Source organism: Ixodes scapularis, unplaced genomic scaffold (genome assembly GCF_016920785.2).
Source record: "Ixodes scapularis isolate PalLabHiFi unplaced genomic scaffold, ASM1692078v2 PGA_scaffold7__128_contigs__length_106722199, whole genome shotgun sequence".
Taxonomy (NCBI): domain Eukaryota; kingdom Metazoa; phylum Arthropoda; class Arachnida; order Ixodida; family Ixodidae; genus Ixodes; species Ixodes scapularis.
Genome location: NW_024609882.1, coordinates 99,541,885 through 99,562,530, shown reverse-complemented (window position 1 = coordinate 99,562,530; position 20,646 = coordinate 99,541,885). Strand labels below are relative to the sequence as shown.

Genomic DNA, 20,646 nt, shown 5'->3' with positions numbered 1-20,646 from the left:
AGGTGACGAAATAACTGAGGAAACTGAAACGTTTAATGAGGCGAACTTGTGCCGAAAACAAAAGGAAACGGAAGATAACAACAGAGCGTTGCGGGCGTCGAAGTCGGCGAAACAGCAGGATCGAACGCTGGGGCGAGGCTGACTCCAGCTCAGCACGCACTTATGTAGACACTTATGTAGGCACAGCACTTACGTAGACGCGTGGGCTTCTGGAACAACCGGCGTAGAACATTCTAACCTCAAATAAGCCAACAGGGTCCTCAAATTTACCGTAACGCGACTTTACAGAAACAACAAAAAGGTTTATCCACGGCCAGGCATAGAACCTCGGCCTTTTGCGTGCGAGGCAAGCACGATAACCGTTAGGCCATGGGTGCGCTGCCTACTTGGCCAGCTGCGCGGGCAGCAATATGGCTGGGCGAGATGCCCAACACGAGCAGATGATGCGAGGCAGACGGCGTGAGGCGGAGGACGCGTGCAAGTTGTTGCCCGATTGTTGAAGTAACAGGCTCGTTGCTGAGACAGCGCACACTTGGATCGTCTGCCTCTTGGATTCTCTCTGGATCTCTCCCAAGTCCGGATTTTGACATTCTGCATGCCTTTTGATCACATGCTTTGCAGAGCTAGCGAGACTCACTGGAGCGTGTTGCGGAGATTCTACACGCTTTTCGGTTGCGTTACAGCGCCATTCGAAAGGGGCAAAGAAGACAATTTTTCAACGTCTCCCGAGATTAAGGGAAATCGCATCTGTCTTTCTAAGGAATTAGGGTACACGAAAAAGCATTTGCAGTCATCGGCCCTTGTATTACTGCCTGGTGCGTTAAGGATGGTTGAGCTTTCTTAATTTTAATTTTTTCCGGATCGTGGAAATCACATGCTGTACCTACGTACCGTATACACGACATGCTGTCCAGTTGCGCCAACATAGGGCGCACACACGATGCACATCTGAGGCTCCCCCTTTTAGGTACGGTCTCGCACAGCGCACAAGCTCTCGTAAGGAAAAGTGTGCATTGCGAAAGCCTATGTTATGTGCTGCGTGACCATGAAATGTGGTGTACACAAAAAGTGGCCACCTTTTGGGCAAATTCCACTCGTAGCGAAGTATGACTGTAGCAAACCTTTCGAAATGTCGACTTTGTTATAACCGGGTTTGGCTGTGTTTGATTGTTTTTGTTTTCTGTTTCTCAGCTGGTGTCCCAGAAGCCCAACGGCCTGTGGAGCATAGTGATTCCGGACATGTACAGAGAGCAGTACCACGAGACACTGCCCAAGAACTGGCTGGACCTGGTCAAGTCGGCCAGTGTTGTCAGCATCACCCAGTGAGTCTTCCTTCCCGCTTTCCCTTTGCATCGACCGACCTTGGAATTGTTGTCCTTCACACCAGTGCAAGTTTTTTTTCGCAACCACGGTCTCATGTTTTGGTCGTTAGGTAGCGCGAAATTTTGGTGCTGCAACAGATAAATATCTATCAAATTTGTAAACATTAAAAAAAAAAAAAAAAAAGACGAAGAGAAAAAAAAAAACAGCGAGTGGGCTGTGTATATGACATGGCTGCAAGTTCTAGGTGTGACAACGTCTACGTGCCGAGTATAGGGAAACTGTATCGAACGTATCAGACTTACTTGGATGTAACGAATTTAATGGAATGAAACATACTGTATTTACACGACTGCAAGTCGATTGTAAATCAACCCCGCACATTGCACATCAGAAAAAAAAAAAAATCTTTAGATGTTCGTTTTACTGCGAACACGTGAGAACGGCAAAGTATGTTTTGAAAGCCCAGCCTCTAACGCACGATAGATGCTTTCTGGCATGCCTTGGCTGCGCATGCACGCATGAGATGCATGAGATGTGCCCAGTTATTATTGAAACTAGGGAGTTCATGCTGGAGGCAGGACAACAGAAGCTGCTCCCTGTCGTTCTCACTCCGTCCGGGACTAGACTACGACTCGTCCGCACTAGTGATGTCAGTCCCGTCATCATCACTGCTACACTCGGGAAGCACGTCGTCGGCGTCATCCAACGAAATCTCGCATTTGGTAAATGACAGCATCCACCGCATCTTCCGCGCTTGCTCGGTGGTCGCGTTGCACGTCACGGATAGGGATTGATTGCGCACTTTTGCGGCGTATGTTGCGAGCCTAACCTCCAACTCCGGAAGGCATCCCCACTTATCCAGACTTTGCCCTTGAAAGCATCTTCGTTTGTCGTCACAGTTTAAGATTCCGTGCCATTGCAGACTCAGCTGGAGCATCGTCTGCTCAAACGGGTCGAACTTGCGTCCAGCAGCGCAGTTGCTGGTTGCTTCTGGGTGAAGAATGGCCATAAACGAGTGCCGAAAAGCCAAACTGCCCGGATCCCACATGTCGACACAAAGAAACATAGTTACCGCTCCAGCATGATCTCGACGCTCAATCGAACGACGTGCGACCTTGAATCGTGCGTAAAACTGGATAAAAGCCACGGGGAATGCAGGGGTGGAAGCGCTGCGCCAATTGCGCCATCGTGCACCAATCCACTTTCGCTGCGCCATCCTGCTCCCAAGCGCACTTGTTGCGCCAAAACTAGCCGAACAAGTTTTTTTTTTTTTTAAAGGGGACATTTTTTGGAGTATTTTTCTTTATTGGCCACAGTGATTTACTGTGTTGTGTTCGTTTAGGTAATTCTGAACCAATAGGGACTTTTAGCAAACCGTTACCGCGTACCACACACTACCGGAGCCTTTGAAGCATGCTTTTAAGCGCGCGCTCGAGTGATACAGTGACCGCGGAGCGCGCGCTTAATACTTCAAAGACTCCGGTAGTGCGCAGTGACGGTTTGCTAAGGACCCTATTGTTATGAAACCACCATACTGATGTGGTCGTGTCAACGGCGTGTAAGTCTGATTTCCGAAAATGGCACATGCACAGGTCGCTTTGTCAGAGTACTCATCAGAACTCTGACAGACGTTGAACTTCTATGCATCGTTTCGACATTTACTAAATCTTCGTTTTTTTTCACACAGTGGCATCGAGCGTGACTGAGTGTATTGGAAATACCACATAACACCGTAAAGTCTCGTACAAACGCCTGCTGCAAAAAATTGCATATCCCGTTTTTTTTTTAAATTGCATTTATTGCGTGATCTGCAGTATCGGCACGCGACAAGCGTGCTCGCCGCGGGTTTTCTCGTGCTTGTCGCACCGTGACACGTGAACCTGCAGCATCTATATTATGTGGGGTATCCCTTCCCATAGGACATGCAAATTCCAAATTCGCTCCCGCATTTATTTTTTTTGTCTGCGATTTTTGTGTGTGATATCGGTTCCTGGGACACTCGAGTTTGGGGGGGCCGGGTTCTGGCGTCTCTATTGCACTGTGAAGCGCGAATCGCTGCATCCGCGTTCTGCTGCCGTGACAGGGGAGTTCATTGCGAATTCCCACATACTTATTGCACACGCGAGTTCGCCGTGTCTGCGATATGTATCAGTAAACAAAAGACAGTGAGTGTGCAGGCAAGCTGGTGATAGTTAATCAGGATGTTTAAAACCCTAGACTGTGGTGAGGGTAAAGCTAGAAAACTTTGAAGTTGATGAGTTCCCGTTTCACATAGCTTGTACAGCCCCCCCAACACACACGCACAAGCACGCACACACACACACACACACACACACACACACACACACACACACACACACACACACACACACACACACACACACACACACACACACACACACACACAAATGCACATAAGAGCTTGCTGGCATTTGTTCACCTATCATCGCATTTCTGGGGAAAGCAATAACTACTCTATAAAATTAAACTTTTGGCATAATGTATATTTTGGGGTGAGTGCTTTTGCTTTGACTGCTTTCGCGTTCCCCATTTGTGTCGTAAACATAACATATAAAAGCGATAATTGGTTGCCTCAGTCATCTGTAGAGTTTCTTGTAAATGGCGTATGTGGCGAATACACCTGCTGGCACCCAAACAGCAAGCTGGCGGGAGGACAAGGAGAACAGTGGGAATGTCCTGGCGAATACACCTGCAGTCTAAGCTCGTTATAACAGACCTTGATTTTGACCAAGATTTCAGTCTGTTGTAAAAGGACTCGGGGATCGGTGGCCGAGTGGGCTAAAGCGCACACCCAGCTCGACGCGCGTTGAGCGAAAGCTCGCGCTGCTAGAACCCAGGGATCCTGGGTTCGAGCCCCACCCCTGCCCATTTCGATCTGGATGAGCATCGTACCAGCGTGCGGTCGTGTATCACTACTGTGTGGTGCACGTTAAAGACCCCAGGCTAGCGGTTGTACTGCACTGGCTAAATTGCTCATCTACAGCGTGTGACTCGTTGCAACTTTAATGGCTCACCAACTACATGCTGTATAAATATCCTCACAACCCAATTTTTTTTAAAAGGAGTATGTTGTGTGAAGTTGAGTGCACAAAGAAAAACCAACCGAACTTCACAAATTGGTATTTTATATCCATATGTCTGTTGTAACCAGGTCTGTTATAATGAGCTTAGACTGTATTCCAATTTTGGACGGATTAGGGTTTTGTGTGACGACAGGGAAAGCTTATCGATGGAGGACTTGCCAACCACCGAACTTGGGCCATCCCTAGCTTCCTAACTGGGACGTCTCGCGCGCAGCCATAGGAGGGCACGTGCCGTGGGGGCACAGAAAGGTTAGGTTTTGGAACCTTGCAGGTTTGGAGACGGCCGCTGCGTCCTGGAACCCCGGTGGAGCGGCTCCCCCGGTTGCCCCGTGCCGGGCGAGCGGGGGTCGCAGCCCGAGGGGCGGAGCTCGGACAGTGACACGAGCTCCACGTCGGGCACCTTCTCGGAGCCGCTGCCCTTCCCGGACGGCAGCTACTGGGACGTGTTTGTGACCTATGCGACTGGCACCGACAACGTCTTCTTCCGGCTCGTGGACCAGTCCGTGAGTCCCTTCCCACTAGAAACTATGTCGATCCCTCACGAGCCTTTCGCTCGCATTCGTTTTTGCGTAAGGCGTGCCAGAGAACGGACGGTCTTTCTTGGAGTGTTTCGAAGGTAGCTTTGGAGGCTACGGCGTCGTGGGATGCCGCGCCTAGACGCTCGGAGAGAGTCTCTCTGTTGGGAGGGCGCAGCACAGCCTGGCCCACGTTTGGAAAAAGTCGGTGGGTGCAGAGGGAGCGTCTCTGCAGAGAGATGCGGAGGTTCTCTCCATTTGCCCATAGGTTTCTCTTCTGGGAGCAGTTTCTGCGGCACTTGTGGCCTCCGAACGAGGCGTGGCTGGCGCAGTTCCTCGTCGGGACTTCCCCATTGCCCGGTTTTTTGCATGAATCTTACCTAAAGAGGAGGAGCGCATTCTTCCGCTATTTAGATCCCTCTTTTGTCGGGGAATTTAACCGAAATATTCGAGGGAAACTTGGAAAGAAGCAATGCGCTAGGAGTCATTGACTCCTTCGTCTATTTTGACGCTCAATTTCCGTTCCAGTGAAGTAGTCGAGGCTTATTTAAATCTGTGGATGCAGTCAACTCCCCGAGGAACATATAAGAGGCGCTCTACCCTCCGTCACCCGTTTGTTCCGTTTCCGTGCGTGCTTTCAGCACCTCGATCTTCACTCCAAACTGTAGACTTTTCTGCTCCGAAGTTGCTCCAAGATGCGTAAACTGCTACTCCCAAACGAGAATTTTGTGCTCCTAAGCTGCTCCAAAATGCAGATTTTTCTGCTTCAAAAATTGCTCCAAAACTTGTTTCACCTGTCTCACCCCTGAGCCACTATTTTGATGTTTTACGGATGTGACGTTAAAGAAATCTAAATAATTTTTAAAATTTTTTGAGGGTAGATGGGGGAATACTCACTGCCTTATCCTTCCTTTTTTTTTAAAAAAAAGCTGGCTACCTGTTTTTTTTTTGTTTTTTTTAAATATATTTTAGTTGTTAGTGCATACCTGCCAACTCTTCCGAATTTTTCGTAAAATATATGAATTGGGACTAATTTTATGACTTTACAAATCTTGCTTCAAATTTTACAAAAAAAATATTAATTTTTTTTTTTTTACATTTTTCTCATAAAATTGTTGCTGCCAGTACCTTGCACTGCCACAAGAGGGCGATAGGTACTGTCCACGGCATCGTCATGGTTTTTACTCTCCGTTTATCCGGTGGCCATGGATCCCAAACTAATCCAAAACCCAAAGCCTTTTGTTTGGCAGCGCACATTGGTTCGGCATGTTCAGACGTGTTGGGGCTTCTCTGTTTCGGCCAGTTTCGAGGCGAGAAGTGTGGTGCCTGTGTTTGTTACACGTGTAATCGTAGCATTGCCCTGGTCGCGGTGGCTTTGCGGCGCAATGGCGAACTTCCAACCTCCAAAGAGGTACTTTCAGGTATTTTTGAAGTCGTACACGTCGGAGTTCCCGTGCTTCGTGCCGTCCAAAAAGGGAGAAAAGTTTGGATTATGTAGAACGTGCATGTGTGATCTGAGCGTTTTGCACGGTGGCAAGGCTGACATTAAGCTGCACATCGCTTCGTGCAAACCCGCCCCCTCCCCGCGGCCACGGGAGTTTTACGAATTTGAAAGTCCACAGGTTGGCAGGTACATTAGTGTTTTCTCCGTGTCCCTTCCTTTTGTCTCGTGCCTTTGAGAGCTTGTTTTTCAATAGGTTTAAGGATAAGCGATTTTTGCTCGGTGATTTTGTTTTCGGAAATTCTTCCCGACCAATGTGGCAATGATAGTTTTTTGGACGTCGCGGCGTACGTGGCGGCCGCGCAGAGTGTGGCCCCGTTGCGTGATGCAGTGCCCGCATGCAGGAGAGCTACGACCAGCTGGCGGCGGAGATGGACGCCTTCTACGCCTGCCAGAGCCTTCCGGTCTCGGAGCTGGTGGAGTCGACCGTGTACGCGACCCAGGTGGAGGGCAGCTGGTTCCGGGTGCAGCTGGTCCGGGCCGGCCGGGGAAAGGTACGACGGGCTTCCACCTGGATTCGGTCTTGTTCGTCCTGGAGGGAACTGGAGCGAGACCCCTCCTAAATGGCTCTTGGGAGCTAGGCCCTGTTTTTGCCTAGCCCGCCATTTTGTTGACCGGTTTCTGCTGCCTTTGGACGCATGGAACATTTCCCAGAAAGGGGCCCCTCTTGCGTCCAAAGGGTCAGAAGGACGATCCCAGCTGCCCAAGTTTTCGTGTCAACCAGGATTGCGATATTCTATGAGGTCGTTCGAAGGTTTTTTTGGACGCAGTAAACACGCTGGTGAGAGGCACCCCAAGCACCATGGCACCATGGAAGGCACATTAGTCCCTTGTCAAGGGATATGGGTTCGATTGTATACAATTCTGGTTTGGGCTGGATTTTTTATTTTCTAAAGTTACCTTCCTTTTTTAGTTTCTTACATTATTATTATTTATTTATTTATTTTTGGTGTCGCGTGACTTTTCGAAATTTCGAAAAGCTGTTTCTAATTTGGAATTTTACGATGCCATAAAATTTAGAAAGAACGCCCTTGCAAAATGAAAAGACGAATGGTGACAAATCTCGGGTGGGCTATCTTTGGGGATACGACGGTGAAACTTTCTCGAAAATGAAGGAGAAACACGGGGGCGCCCGCTACAAACCACGTGACGCGGGAACCGGTACCACACGTCGTGAACACGGCGAATTCGTGTTTCACGACGTGATAAACATGCGGAGGTTCCTACTAACTCCTGTGTCGTCGGAAAGGATACTTTAGGTTGCGGATGCAGTGGATTGGCGTTTCACGGTGCGAAGGACTCGCAAAAACCCGCCGAGAGCTCGCATCTCACAGGAACGGATCCCGCAGACGCAGCAGATCCAAGTTTCTTAGTGCAGTAAACACGCAGGAGCCTGCCACAAACTAGCCTGTCACAAGAACCTATGTCGCACACGCAGATCACGGACAATCCGCTACAAACTCGCACGTTAGGGAACGAATGCCGCAGATCGTGGACGCTGTAGATTCGCAGGCTCGCATTTCACGATGCAATATACCTGAGGAAAGTTGTGTGTTACAGGAACCAACATTGTACATGCAGATCTCAGACAAAAATGCAGGAACCCACTATGAACTCGCTTGTCAGACGTACCGGTACCGCAGATCACGTGGTGGACGCGATTTCTGTCGGGCATCGCATGACGTCCAATGGGAATCGGGGAACGGCTGATGTTTCAGAATTTGTATGTTACGGATATCTCGCCAGAAAAATGGGATGGGCGATCTTCACGGGAACTCAGTCCCTACGCACGGCGACGATCCATTTTGCATGTCTTTGAACGTCTCGCGGAAAAGTGTGGAATGTCACATCTTGGCTCGCATGCGCTGCCCGGTGGTTGTGGCACCCAACTGTGCAACAAAAATCTTATCCATCCACGAAACAAGTCGAGCACAACAACAAAAACGAAGCACGCTGCGGCATTCACTCGCACGCAAACGACGAGATGGGAATGCTCGCTTTGCGTTCTGTGACGTCAGAGCTTCAATGTTGCTAACGAAAGCAGCGTTTACCTTAGGACGCGATTGGAGCAGTATAAATTCAATTAACTCATGCAGAGGGGCATATAAAATTCAGATATTGCACGTACGATGCCTCTCGAGGCAATAACAAGGATATTCAATTGTTTTCTCGAATACAAAATTTGACTGGACAACCCCTTTGAGCATGATGCAGGTGTAGTGAAAGGCTTGAAGAAACTATTTGATTTGAATATATTTGGCCCAAACCACTATTAGCTTTGAATTTGCTTTGGACTCAAAATCCCCCATTTGCACGTGGCTAATTATTTTACCTTATTATTTTAATTGAAAACGTCTCAATCTTGGCGTTCACCGAGAGACACACGAGAGAAAGAAGTCCGAGTGTTGTATCCTGGCCCCATAACCAGGAAGAAGCAGATGCGACACCAAGCTGAGGTTTACTTCGATAGGTTACACAATGCTGTCGACGCAACTTCTTAACCTTGTTAGGAGAGGTATGCAGTTGCATGCCTCGCCACCACAGCGGCATCGCGAGGACGCCTTCTGCGAGACTCGAGAGATGGCGCGCGGGATGCGTGGCTGTGGGGGGACTGGGCGAGAGGTGTGCGCGAAAGGAGGACGGCGAGCGGGAGCGCGTGTGCAGCGCGAGGGCTCATAAATAAAGGAGTTCCGTTTATGCCTTTGTTCCGAAACTGTAAGCGAGCTATCATGAAAAGCTCACTGGGCCCTGAGAATCTTCTAACAAACAAAAGCAAACTAAACTCAAGAAAGTTGGCTGCAATGGGGGTCTGGTTTATCTTGTGTTGCCTCTGGAGCCAGTGGAACTGACCCGTGTGCGACCTAATCAGCCGACTCTGAGCGTTGTGGGCATCTGTTGTGAAGCCCCACTTGACCACGGGCCGCTTGGAGGCATTCCAAGTGCGTCTGTCGGCCGAGGCATAGGAACTTGGTCCATGGTCTCTGTGTAGCCTGGTGCCCCTTCTTTATTAGACCATTACTCAGCTGAAAGTTCTTATTAAATCCAATTGGAATTCCAACTGGTTTTAACAGGAACCAATTGGTTGTAGTGGGTTCCAACTGGAAGCACGCTGGCCAACGGGTCTCACCAATTGGAATTGTTCCAAATGGTTCCCATTGGTTCCTATTGGTTCCCGTTGGTTCCCATTGGGCGCGTTCAGTAGCAGCTCCCGACTCGAGTTACTCCAAATGGAATAACTCGAGTCGGAGTCCTCAAAGCGCCTACTAAACGGAAAAAAAAAAAACCCCCAAAAAACAGCTTTTTAGCTGCTTTTACGCATTTCCACTTCCTCCCCTGTGCCAGACGATCTCCGAATAAAATGGAAGCAGACGATGCCGAGCATGATAGCTTTTATTTGACTCCGGTATTGAAAAAGTCTGGACAAGATTGTTAAACAAAAAGCGAGTGACTGTACACATCAGCGCTGCTGTTCAAAGCGATCCAACGCGATCCAGCCCTTCGCAGGGAGTTGCAAAGGCTACTTCTGTTATGAAAACAGGCAAAAATGTCGTCGGCGCACGCAAAATATTGAGCTCGACGAATCAACGCCTCTGGTTGCGATACTTCCATACGGCCATACGTTTGTTCTGCCTGTCGTTACGAACTTCCTATAGAATGTATTCGTATCAGGGCTGGGCAGACACACTCCAAAAAGTATTGGGGAATAGAAATACTGAAATACATGTGTTTTAAGGCCAAAATACAAATACTGAGATACATGTGTTTTAAGGCCAAAATGCAAATACTAAGATACATTTGTCTTTTATGCAACGGGATATCCCTGAGATACTTCCGCAATAAGGGCGAAAAAGTATTCCAGAATACAAATACAGATACTCATAGAGATACATTTGTTCCCAAACGGTGCTACGTGGAGAGGGTGCAGTTTGTGGTGAATGTGAAAGGTAATTTATGCTTGTGCTCCTCTTTTTGTGCCATTTTATGCACTGTCCATTATCTCAAACTATCTATCATTAATTCCGCTAAAAAAACATGTCACCCCCATTGAACCACATAGTTACAGAACGGTAAAGACTGCGTACCACGCTTGACAAAAAGCCTTCCGCCTGAAATGAGCCCTGTTTTGCCGTGAGGGCGCATCTCAAACTGTCGCATTATAAGATTCTGAGTCACCCATAGTGTAGGGAGATTGGACAACAGGGCCATACCTTTTCTCCACTCAAGTCCTTTACAGCGTTCGCCCCGCTAAATTGGAAAGAGTGGAGGGCTTTGTCAGAGGAGCTGAGTTTGTTATTCTTTCAAGTAACCTTCTGTAAACTACAATTTTTTTTTTCATTGTTGGTGACTGAGATGGGTAATGTTATAGGGCAGGTTCATATTATAAATTCGAAGCAAGTTGCACCGAACGGATGTTTTAATTTTTTTAATTTATCTTAAAAAATGAAAGTCGTTTACAACTCCCTGTAACACCGAATTGGAGCGCAGCTCTTGAGGAGGAGGAGGGAAAGGGAGGGGGGTGTATTTCTCCCCCTCCCTCGTGATCCTGCCTGCTACTCCTGAACGAAAGGGTTCCGGTTCGAAGCCGGCCGACAAACAAAAGATAAGAATCTTTTAAAATCATTTTTCGGAGTAATGAAAATTCGGATTCGTCCCCCCTGCTCATCCTCCCTGCTCCCCTCCTTTCTCCTCCTCCCCTGACGGGAGTCACGTGATCTCAAAGGGGCAGGGGAGGGGGTCACATGACCCCCGGACCTGGGAGGTCACGTAACCTGGGGGGGGTCACGTCACCTGGGGGAGAGTCATGTGACCTGGGGGGGTCGAGTGACCTGGGGAGGTCACGTGACCCCCAGGCCACGTGACCCCCAGGCCTTGTGACCTGGAGGAGTCACGTGACCTGGAGGAGTCACGTGACCTGGGGGGGTCACGTGACCTGGGGGGGTCAAGTGACATGGGGCGGTCACGTGACATGGGGGGTCACGTGATCTGGAGGAGTCACGTGACCTGGGGGGTTACGTGACCTGGGGGGACACGTAACCTGGGGGGACACGTGACCTGGGGGGGACACGTGACCTGGGGGGGACACGTGACCTGGGGGGGACACGGGAGCTGGGGGGACACGTGACCTGGGGGTCACGTGACTTGGGGGGGTCAAGTGACCTGGGGGGTCATGTGACCTGGAGGAGTCACATGACCTGGGGGGGTCACGTGACCTTGGGGTCACGTGACCTCACGGTTACAGCAACGGCAACGCCGCTCAAGCCAGAAACGGGCACCTAATAGCTGTGCTCTAAAAGGGCAACAAGTGTAACGGGGTGCTTAAGTCAGGCAATGTACAACGTGCAAGCAATACATTATAAATGTATTTCGCTACTAAGATAAAAATATATTTTACAAATGTATATCGATACAGATATACAGATACTCGAAAGTATCTCTAAGATACTATCGCGATACATTTGTATCGCGATACTGCCCACCCCTGATTCGTATACACGGGAAGTTTGGCTGCGCTCGGCGATCAAGGCTTTGTCGGCTGAAGCAAGCGTCAACCAACGTACACCCCGATTTAGCTACAGCTACGCAAACAAAAGATTAATCCGGATCATATGTTCTGCGTGAATATCCAACTGGCTGCCAAAGTCGCGTTCATACCCTCACACTGCCTTGCTCTGTTCTACGCGGACAGGACTATCGTCGATATTCACAGAGTTTCTGTGCAACGGCGATCAAGACACGGCATCAAATGAACGTTTACGTTGCTTATTAGCATATTCAAACCAAACAAAAACGGTCCAATACATTTTCTGAAAAGAGCTCTACCTGGAAACGAAATTTGAACGCGTTATTCGTCTTACCTTGAGCACTATTCATTAACAAAAGCGAGCAAACCGCACACCCGCGAAAGAACGGACGCAGCTTATCCCGCCATGCATTTCTTTTTTCTCTTTTAGCGCCGGAACTCCGTCCCAATCCGGAATCGCATCATGCTGCGCTATTTTCACTCATGCACCGTCTCCGGAGACGGTGCACGAGATTCTGAGTCCGAAAACTTGGAGTAAAGTGCACCGGAAATCGGTTTTTGCCCTCTAGTGGAAAGAGCGCTGACCCCTTGGCTCCTGGAGCCGCTACTGAACGCGCCCATTGGAGAGTGACTAATTGGTTGTTCAAAAACCCAATTGGTACCAATAAGAAAATTCCAATTGGAACTTAAAGGGTAACAGCCTATTTAGGACAAGCATGTCACAAAACAAATCTTCCGCGAAAAAACAAATTTTTTCTAGCAATATTTACGCCGCAGGACGTAATTTAGTCAGAGTCACAACTTTTCCGCATTTGAAACACCTGCTCTTTCGACGCGCGCGGAGTGGCTGTTATACGTCACTCCATGACGTATAGCAGCTACTCCGTGACGTATAATACCAACTTTGTGGCGTGCGACTTAAAACTGACAAAATAGCCGCAAACTAAAATGAATCTCGCGCAATAAATATTGCTGTAAAAAATTTCGTTTTTGGCAGAAGATTTGTTTTGTGACATGCTTGTCCCAATTAGGCTGTTTAAAAATACACTTTTTTTCTTTGCAGTTACGCTTTAATGGAAATTTTTAACTGGGTAGCTGTCCCATGGAGCGAAGCCGGCGTTGTCTGTATCAGCGAATGGTAATGGCGCCTAAATTCCCATTGGCTTCGTCGTGTCATGTGACTCCATAGCAACCATGTCATCGTTGCTAAGGAGGCAGCCAAACTGTGCGGCGCAGCGGGAGGAGATGCGGCTATCCGCTGACCTGACGTTAGGCTTAATGTTAGGCCAAACGTTATGCTTTGAGGTCTTACGTCGTGAATCGTTACCTGCAGCTAGGGTGATGATGATGATTCAGCACACGGCGCTCAAGGCTTTGAAGTGCTTATATGTCCTCGGAATTTCGTGTTGGGCTTGCAGACCCTGATGAAGTCGCCAGCTAGGCTCTTTCCAGGCTTTTGAGGTTGGTGTAGCGCTTGCTGTAGACCCACCTCTTCTGCACTCGTGCTCTAAGGTGAGCCAGTTCTGGGACAGGGTTTGCAAAGAACTTGGATGGTGGGACGCCCACAGCATTCAGCCAGGATCGAGGAACATGACCTTGCAGCAACGTAGTGGGCACGAGGCACCTGTAGTCGGGTGCTCAAGGACGGCTGAGGTTGATGCTCCAGAGCTGCTAGTTCAATGAATCCCTAGGACACCTTGTTGAGCCGTTGCACTCGTTAGACAGACGAGCAGCAATGAAGAATCCTATGTTCCCTCAGGAAGTCCTCAAAGGTTGCTGACATGAACTGGGATCTGCGAGCCTTCCCTACTGAACGTAGCAGACGAAAAGTTCATCACAGGCTAAAGCCCACCTCTGGCCATTTTGAATAAAAGTCCAGCAGAGTTGTAGCACGCTCGTGTCCATTTCCGGTTCTTGTGAATCAATGTGCACTGCCACCTTCTGCCAGGCCCGTTCTGGCAGCGGAATTGACTGAAGTGGTGCAGTCATGGGTTGGGCAGATTTACCCGCGGACTGGCACTCTCTGCAGTTCCTGATGGCTCGCTCTACCTGATGATCAAGACTGGGCCACCAATACTCCTCGCACAGTCTCTGCTTAGTCCTGACAACACCTGGATGGGTGTGCCAGATCAATTGTGGTGACCATTCACAATGCGGGGATGACCAGATGTTCTTCTCACAACAGCAAGTTGTCCACCACAACCAACTTGTCTTGCACTGAAAGAATGCAAGCAGGCTGCAAGCCACTCCTTTCTGCAAGCCACTCCTTTCTGACCATCTAGGGGAAATATATTTCATCACCCTTGAGAGGACCTTGAGTCACTCCCCTGAGGGGACAAGGGAGTCGCCCATGCCTGGTGATCTGTGCATAGACTTTCTTTCCCAGAGAAACACGTGCGAGTGTCTGCAAGCCCATGTGCAGGGTAAAGCCTCTTTTTGCCTCACGGAGTGCCTTTGCTCAGCCGGCCAAAGTGTTTGTGATGCGAATGCCACTCCAATTGTCATCGACCCCCTGCTGCAGCACAGTCCATGCATGGAAGTATGGCGACGACTGGCAGTGCAGGATCAAACATTTTCCTTGCCCACATGGAACAACGCTTGGACTCACTCCAAACTGCCTCCTTGTTCCACTCCAATGGGACGTCTTGACACCCGAGTTTCCTCAATGGTGCTTCCACGTATGTAATGGGGCAAAAATCTGGCATACCCTATTTACTCGCATAATGAACACACTTTTTTTCCCAAAAATTGACCCATATTTGTGGGGTGCATCCATTATGCGGGGTAAAATTTTTGCATTTACGCACTTGGTGCAAATGTCATAATAGGTGTCAATATGACATGGCAAGAAACTGCGGCACGTTTCCACTGATGGAGGCGCACCCACGGCTGGTCAGGGGCGCACGACAGTAACTATGCTTTACAAATTGAAAACATTTTAGGCCGCTTTTGGCGTACCTTTTGCCAAAGGAAAAACACCCTACAAAGCTCACTCAGCACGGAGAGAGACACGACCGTTCTGAGGCCTAACCACTTTCACGATTTCACTGTCCGAAAGCGGACCACAGACAATGGCGTGTTTGTTAACATCAGTGCATCTGATGGGCGAGGAATGTCCGGGGCTGGGCAATTCCTCAACCCAGCCTTCGTCAAGTGTGTGCGCCGTTCGGTTTCACGCTTGATCCCTTCTGCAACTACGCACTTGCAGCCATTACAAGAGCGGCTTGGCTTGGCTTGACTTGGCCTGACCTGACCTGACCTGACCTGACCTGACCTGACCGCTTGGCGTCAGAAGAAAACTGGCTCAGTGAATTGGACGCAATTCGAGACTCGCGGAACTGGAAATAAGAAATACGTTCATTACGAGGGGGGAAACAAAAGTCAAAATATTGGTACTTGTTGGGGGGGGGGGGTGCGTTCATTATGCGAGTAAATACGGTAGGAGCCCACGAGTCCCAAAAAGGATTGCGAAGCAGCTGTATCTTGCGGTATGGGGGCCCTTGCCGCAGCTTCAACATTAGAGTGCAGAACTCCTCACGCACTTGCAGTGTGCCCCAGAAAGTCGAGCATTTGCATGTTAAACTCGCATTTCTGGTTCAGTTCAAGTCCTGCAGTGGAAATTCGGTGCAAGACCTCCAACGAATTTTCTCGATGCTCCAACTTGCCAAATAGAATTGTCCATGTAACAAGCACTCCTCCGCAGGCATCCAGGAGCTTGGCCCTCATCCTCCGAAAAGCCGTAGGAGCCAACCCCAAGCACAGCCTTCAAAACCGGGAAAGCCCATCGTGTGTGTCGATCGTTGTTAGCTCCCAGGTTTTGCTGCCAATGAACCCGGTGATAGGCCGAGGCAAATCCAGCTCCTAAAAATGTGAGGGAGTGAAAATCCATCCACAATGATGGCCTCGTTAGGCTCGGGCAAGTCCACGCAGAGCCTAATGGTGATGGCCTGTAGCTGAGCCGGTTGGTTATCCATGCTTACTGATTACCAGCTGAACGTTAGGAAAAGCGACGAAGAGAGAAAGAAACACACTGCTGGACTATCAACCCTTTTTAATAAACTTCCTTTTTTTCAACCCAATTCTAAAAGGGTAGCTTCTTCTTCTTCAGTCAGAGCTTCGACTTAAACTTTCTTTTTCTCCTCACGAACCGTGGTGTTCTCCACCTCTTCGACTTTCCCCATCCTAAAAGGGTAGCTTCTTCCACTTCAGTCGGAGCTTAGACAGAAACTTCTTTTTTCTCCTCGCGATCCGTGGAGTTTTTGTCTTCTTCGACTTTCGGATCTTGAAAAATTTCCTTCTTTTTGTCTTTTATACTTCCGGTGGACACCACCGGAAGTATAAAAGACAAAAAGAAGGAAATTTTTCAACCTTCGTTTTACTCAGCCAGATCTTGGAGTCACAAGGTCCCAACTTGTGACTCCAACCGGCTCAGCTACAGGCCATCACTACTTACCTTTCTAGTTCTCTGAGCGCAGTTTTTCCTTATTTTCACCTCCTTACCCCGCGGGAACTTTGTCAGCTCATTGCCACCAACATTTGCCGAGCGAGCAACGTTGCTCGCCCGCAGCATTAGAAAGAAGATTCTTCTTGACGAAGTACGGGTCTTCGACTACATTGCACCATCAGCAGGTCATGCCCAGCGAGTCTCGAAGATCATGAAGTCCGAGGCCTGGCGGCAAGTTCGAATTCTGACTGATTTTCTGAGGGCAAAGTGTCTCAGTTATAACGCCTTTTCATTCCACATGAACGTAGCAAGATCCTCCACAGAGCACCTGTTGAAGATTTATTTTCTCTCAATTTGGAAACACCATCTCGCCCGAAGGGTTAGGACAGAACCCAAAAGCACGCCACTCCAGGTCATCGGAGATGTGTCCCTTTCAGCATCAGCCCGGAGGGTGCTTGAGCAGGGTCCGAAGTTCGCCCTTCCACCAAGGCTAAGTGATATCGATAAGGTCCTAATGGTACGAGAAATCGCATCTAAGGCGCCTCAGGAAGCAACCTCACAAATCATCAACGAGGGTCTTGAGTGTTTGGCAGGCATAAAGAGCTTGGGACCTCCACGGATGAGTTTTGCCTAAACGGTGGAGGAATTGCGTCGCAAGGACCTTCGATTGTGTCTCTCGGACAAGGAGGGAGGGTTTGTAGTTCTGGACTCTGGGTCGTATGGAGACAGAGCAACACAAACCTTAGCGAAGAACTTCAAACAAGTGAATCAAGTTCAAGTCAAACCAGCAAAACGAGCTATACTCAAGATACTCGAAAAAGAACAAAGCCGTGGGCTAGTCACAAAAATCGGAGGAGCCCAACGAGGGGACCTAAGTGTGTTCTTCTCGGCAAAGACACATAAAGAAGGGGTCCCTTTTCGTGCCATTGTCTCAGAACAACACACCTGGCAAGGGCAAGTTTCACTTTGGTTGGCGAGATACCTATCACAAGTTGAAGTAAAGGATCCTTTCCGGATACCAAACTCCGAAGCAGTGATTCGCCTTCTTCAGGAGAAGGGTTCTGATATTGTATCAGGTTTTTCCTTGGACATCCAAGACCTCTACTATTCAATTCCCCATGCGGCTCTCCTCAAGGTCCTCCGAGAAACTATTGAGGAGCAGGGTCTTCAAGAGTTTCAAAATTCAAGAGGGATGAACTTTGACAGCTTCTTGGAGCTCCTGACGGCATATCTTTCTGCAACGGTGGTGTCACACCAGGATCAGCTATTTTTACAAAAAAGCGGGGTGTGCATCGGGTCTCCAGTGGCCCCCTACTTGAGCGATTTATTCCTAGCAGCGTGCGGGAGGAACATTCAACACCAGTTAAAGGATCAACGCATCGAGGCCATCTTTCAGTATGTTGATGACTTCCTCATACTAAGCAACTCTGATGGAGATGAGGAGAGTAACGGGTGCTTAGACGTGGTCATGCGCAGCTTCGAACATAGCTGCCACGGATTGGCTTTTACCCATGAACTTCCCGTCAACAATTCCATACGGTTTTTAGACCTCTCATTGGAGTTTCAACCTTCCCACGTGTGCTGGAGTTATGAACCCGTTCTTGTAAGGGGTTCCTTCCGTTTACCTCGGAACATTCCAAAAACGTAAAACGGGGGTTGGCCACCAGAGCTTTAGTCTCGGCGCTACAGAAGTCCTGCCCTCATAAGGGTGGGGCGCTGCTTTCAAGGACAGCTGGGTCGACTCCAGGATTCTGGGTACTCGAGTACCCTCCTCGTACCGGTATGTGAAAAGCTTTCTAGGCAAGTACGTCAAAATCCTGAGAAGAATCAAACAACGCAAAAGAAGCCCCCAACGCCTTTCGCAGTGGTCATGTATGTTCACGGCATTACTCATCGATTAAAAAAAATCGCCGGCCGACAAGGCATCCACGTTATGTGCTCCGGCCCCAACAAGGCCTACGCCATGTGCCGTAGGGTGAACCGGAAAACCGCCCAGAACGGGACGACGACCTGCAGCACTGCGCATCGAACACCCTACGCCCCATGCGATAAAGGAGTTGTTTACAAGATCCCTATGTCATGTGGCAAAAGCTACATAGGACAGACGGGGAGGTGCATCAACGACCGCACCAGAGAACATGCAGCCTCTGTGACTGCACTAACGTCGGCGGGCCACCTTTCGGCACATTGTCGGGCCTGCAAATGTGCTCCTGATTTCACAAGCGTCACAGTTTTAGCAAAACACCGAAAGCAGCTTGGAAGGGAGCTCCTTGAGGCGTTGGCCATTGAGGAGAGGGAGGGAGAATGCGTCAGGGTTGCCTCTGTGGTAGCCGTGCCACAGAGAAGAAGAAGAGGTCGGCAAGCGCAAGCGCTCAGCTCGGGACACGCGCGCCAGATGTTTCTCGAGACACCAATGGAACAGCTCAGCGGCGGCATCGGGCGATGCAAACTGCAGTCTCATTCCGCTTGTAAATACCTGTAAATATATTTATGTGTGAAACCTTACTTCTGGTTCCCACACCTCCATTGCGCTCTTGCCCAAAGAAAAAATGTATCTGAAGAGAGCGGCACCTCGGATGAACCAAGTTGGGACCTTGTGACTGCAAGATCCGACCGAGTAAAACGAAGGTGACATCACCGGAAGTATAAAAGACAAAAAGAAGGAAATTTTTCAAGATCCGAAAATCGAAGAAGACAAAAACTCCACGGATCGTGAGGAGAAAAAGGAAGTTTAAGTCGAAGCTCTGACTGAAGAAGAACAAGCTACTCTTTTAGGATTGGGTTGGGAAAAAGGAAGTTTATTAAAAAGGGTTGATAGTCCAGCAGTGTGTTTCTTTCTCTCTTTGTCGCTTTTCCTAACGTTCAGCTGGTAATCAGTAAGCCTAATGGTGCCGTGCTTTTTCTCGACGACCACAATTAATGAGATCCATTCCAAAGCCTCGACTCTTTCGATAATGCCACTTTGCTCAAGTCGGCGGAGTTCACGGCCTCCCGCAATGCCATTGGTGGCCGGCACAACCTGGATGCCACCAACTCGACTGCCTCCCGTCGCTCGACCCGACGTGCGAAACCAGACCCAGCTCCGTGGAAGACAAATGCGAGAACTTTGTTTGCATCTTCCTCAGCTTGCAGACCTTGCAGGATTGCCCCTTTGAGGTGGAGAATTGCAGATCGCATCCAGACCAATAGTACCCTCGGTCACCGCACAAAATTGCACCCTAGTTGCGAGTTTCTCGTACCGGACATTAGCGAGGAACCGCCCCCGGACTCGAATCTTGCGATCCGAATAGTCCAGGCTCGGTCGCCCATCGTCTGTAGACGTCCTCGGTCGACACATACAATCTACCAGAAAGTGCTGGCTCACTGTCTCGACCTCCAGATCGACGTAGACGCCTTGGGTTCCGGGGTGGTATTCCTTGGCGTCCCGTTTCACCGGTGTGGTCCTCGACACGATCTGGAAGCGCCCCGTCTTCTCATGCCTCGCGATTCTCGCAACTTGGTATTTGAACCTGCGAGCCACAATCCTTCGTTCACCCTTCCGTAGCGTTGGGTAACTCGCTGCACTGCCCCTTCGGCCGAAAACTCTTTTACGTTGCGCCGAGTTTCTTCGTTATGCTTTGTCATTCATACGACCTTTTGGACCGTTGGCGGCACCCCCTTCAACGGCAGATGTTCCCATAGTCTGTCAGACGAGATGCCCTACACTACCTGAAAACCCGCGAAAGGTAACCCCCCTCATCATTTTTGGCGCGATTTGCTCTTTTGTTTTTTGAAACAGGAGAAGACGGCCCATTTCTAGCACCGTAATTGCGGGGCCCAGTGGCGACCTCGGTGGAAATGCCGTTCCTTAGCCTAGGCGGGAGATAAGCGAGCTGTCTGGGAAGGACAGTCGTCTACAGCCACAAGTTTAGCGAGTCCCAGAATCTAAAGCGTTCTTGAATCGCACACTGGAAGTTAGCCCACCCCTTCACCCGATTTCGATTTTAGGTGGGCTATCTCTCGGGGTGCTGTCGTACTCTCATTTTCCGGCTATCTCGGGTGCACTCCGTACTTGCATTGGCTGGCGTTGTGTCCTCTGCTCAAACGTTGCCTGCCTCACGAGCGTCGTGGTGAACTCATCTGTCGCGCTTGCGGACACTCTCCCGTCTCAGGTGGTCCTTCCACCCCGAGGGAATAGAGTAGAAGAGATGGCCGGTGCCACGGGAAACCGCTGGAACGGCCTGCTGCGACCATGGAAT

General features: G+C 49.5%; 1 protein-coding gene across 1 annotated transcript in view; it reads left to right on the top strand.

Moving 5' to 3' along the window:
- LOC8031263 (tudor domain-containing protein 7A) overlaps window positions 1-20,646 on the top strand; it is a 142,138-nt gene that overhangs the window by 48,001 nt on the left and 73,491 nt on the right. The window contains exons 9-11 of the mRNA XM_040212490.3: window positions 1,192-1,322; window positions 4,699-4,930; window positions 6,788-6,937. Coding sequence (XP_040068424.1) covers window positions 1,192-1,322; window positions 4,699-4,930; window positions 6,788-6,937 — 513 coding nt within the window. The remainder of the gene's footprint in view (window positions 1-1,191; window positions 1,323-4,698; window positions 4,931-6,787; window positions 6,938-20,646) is intronic.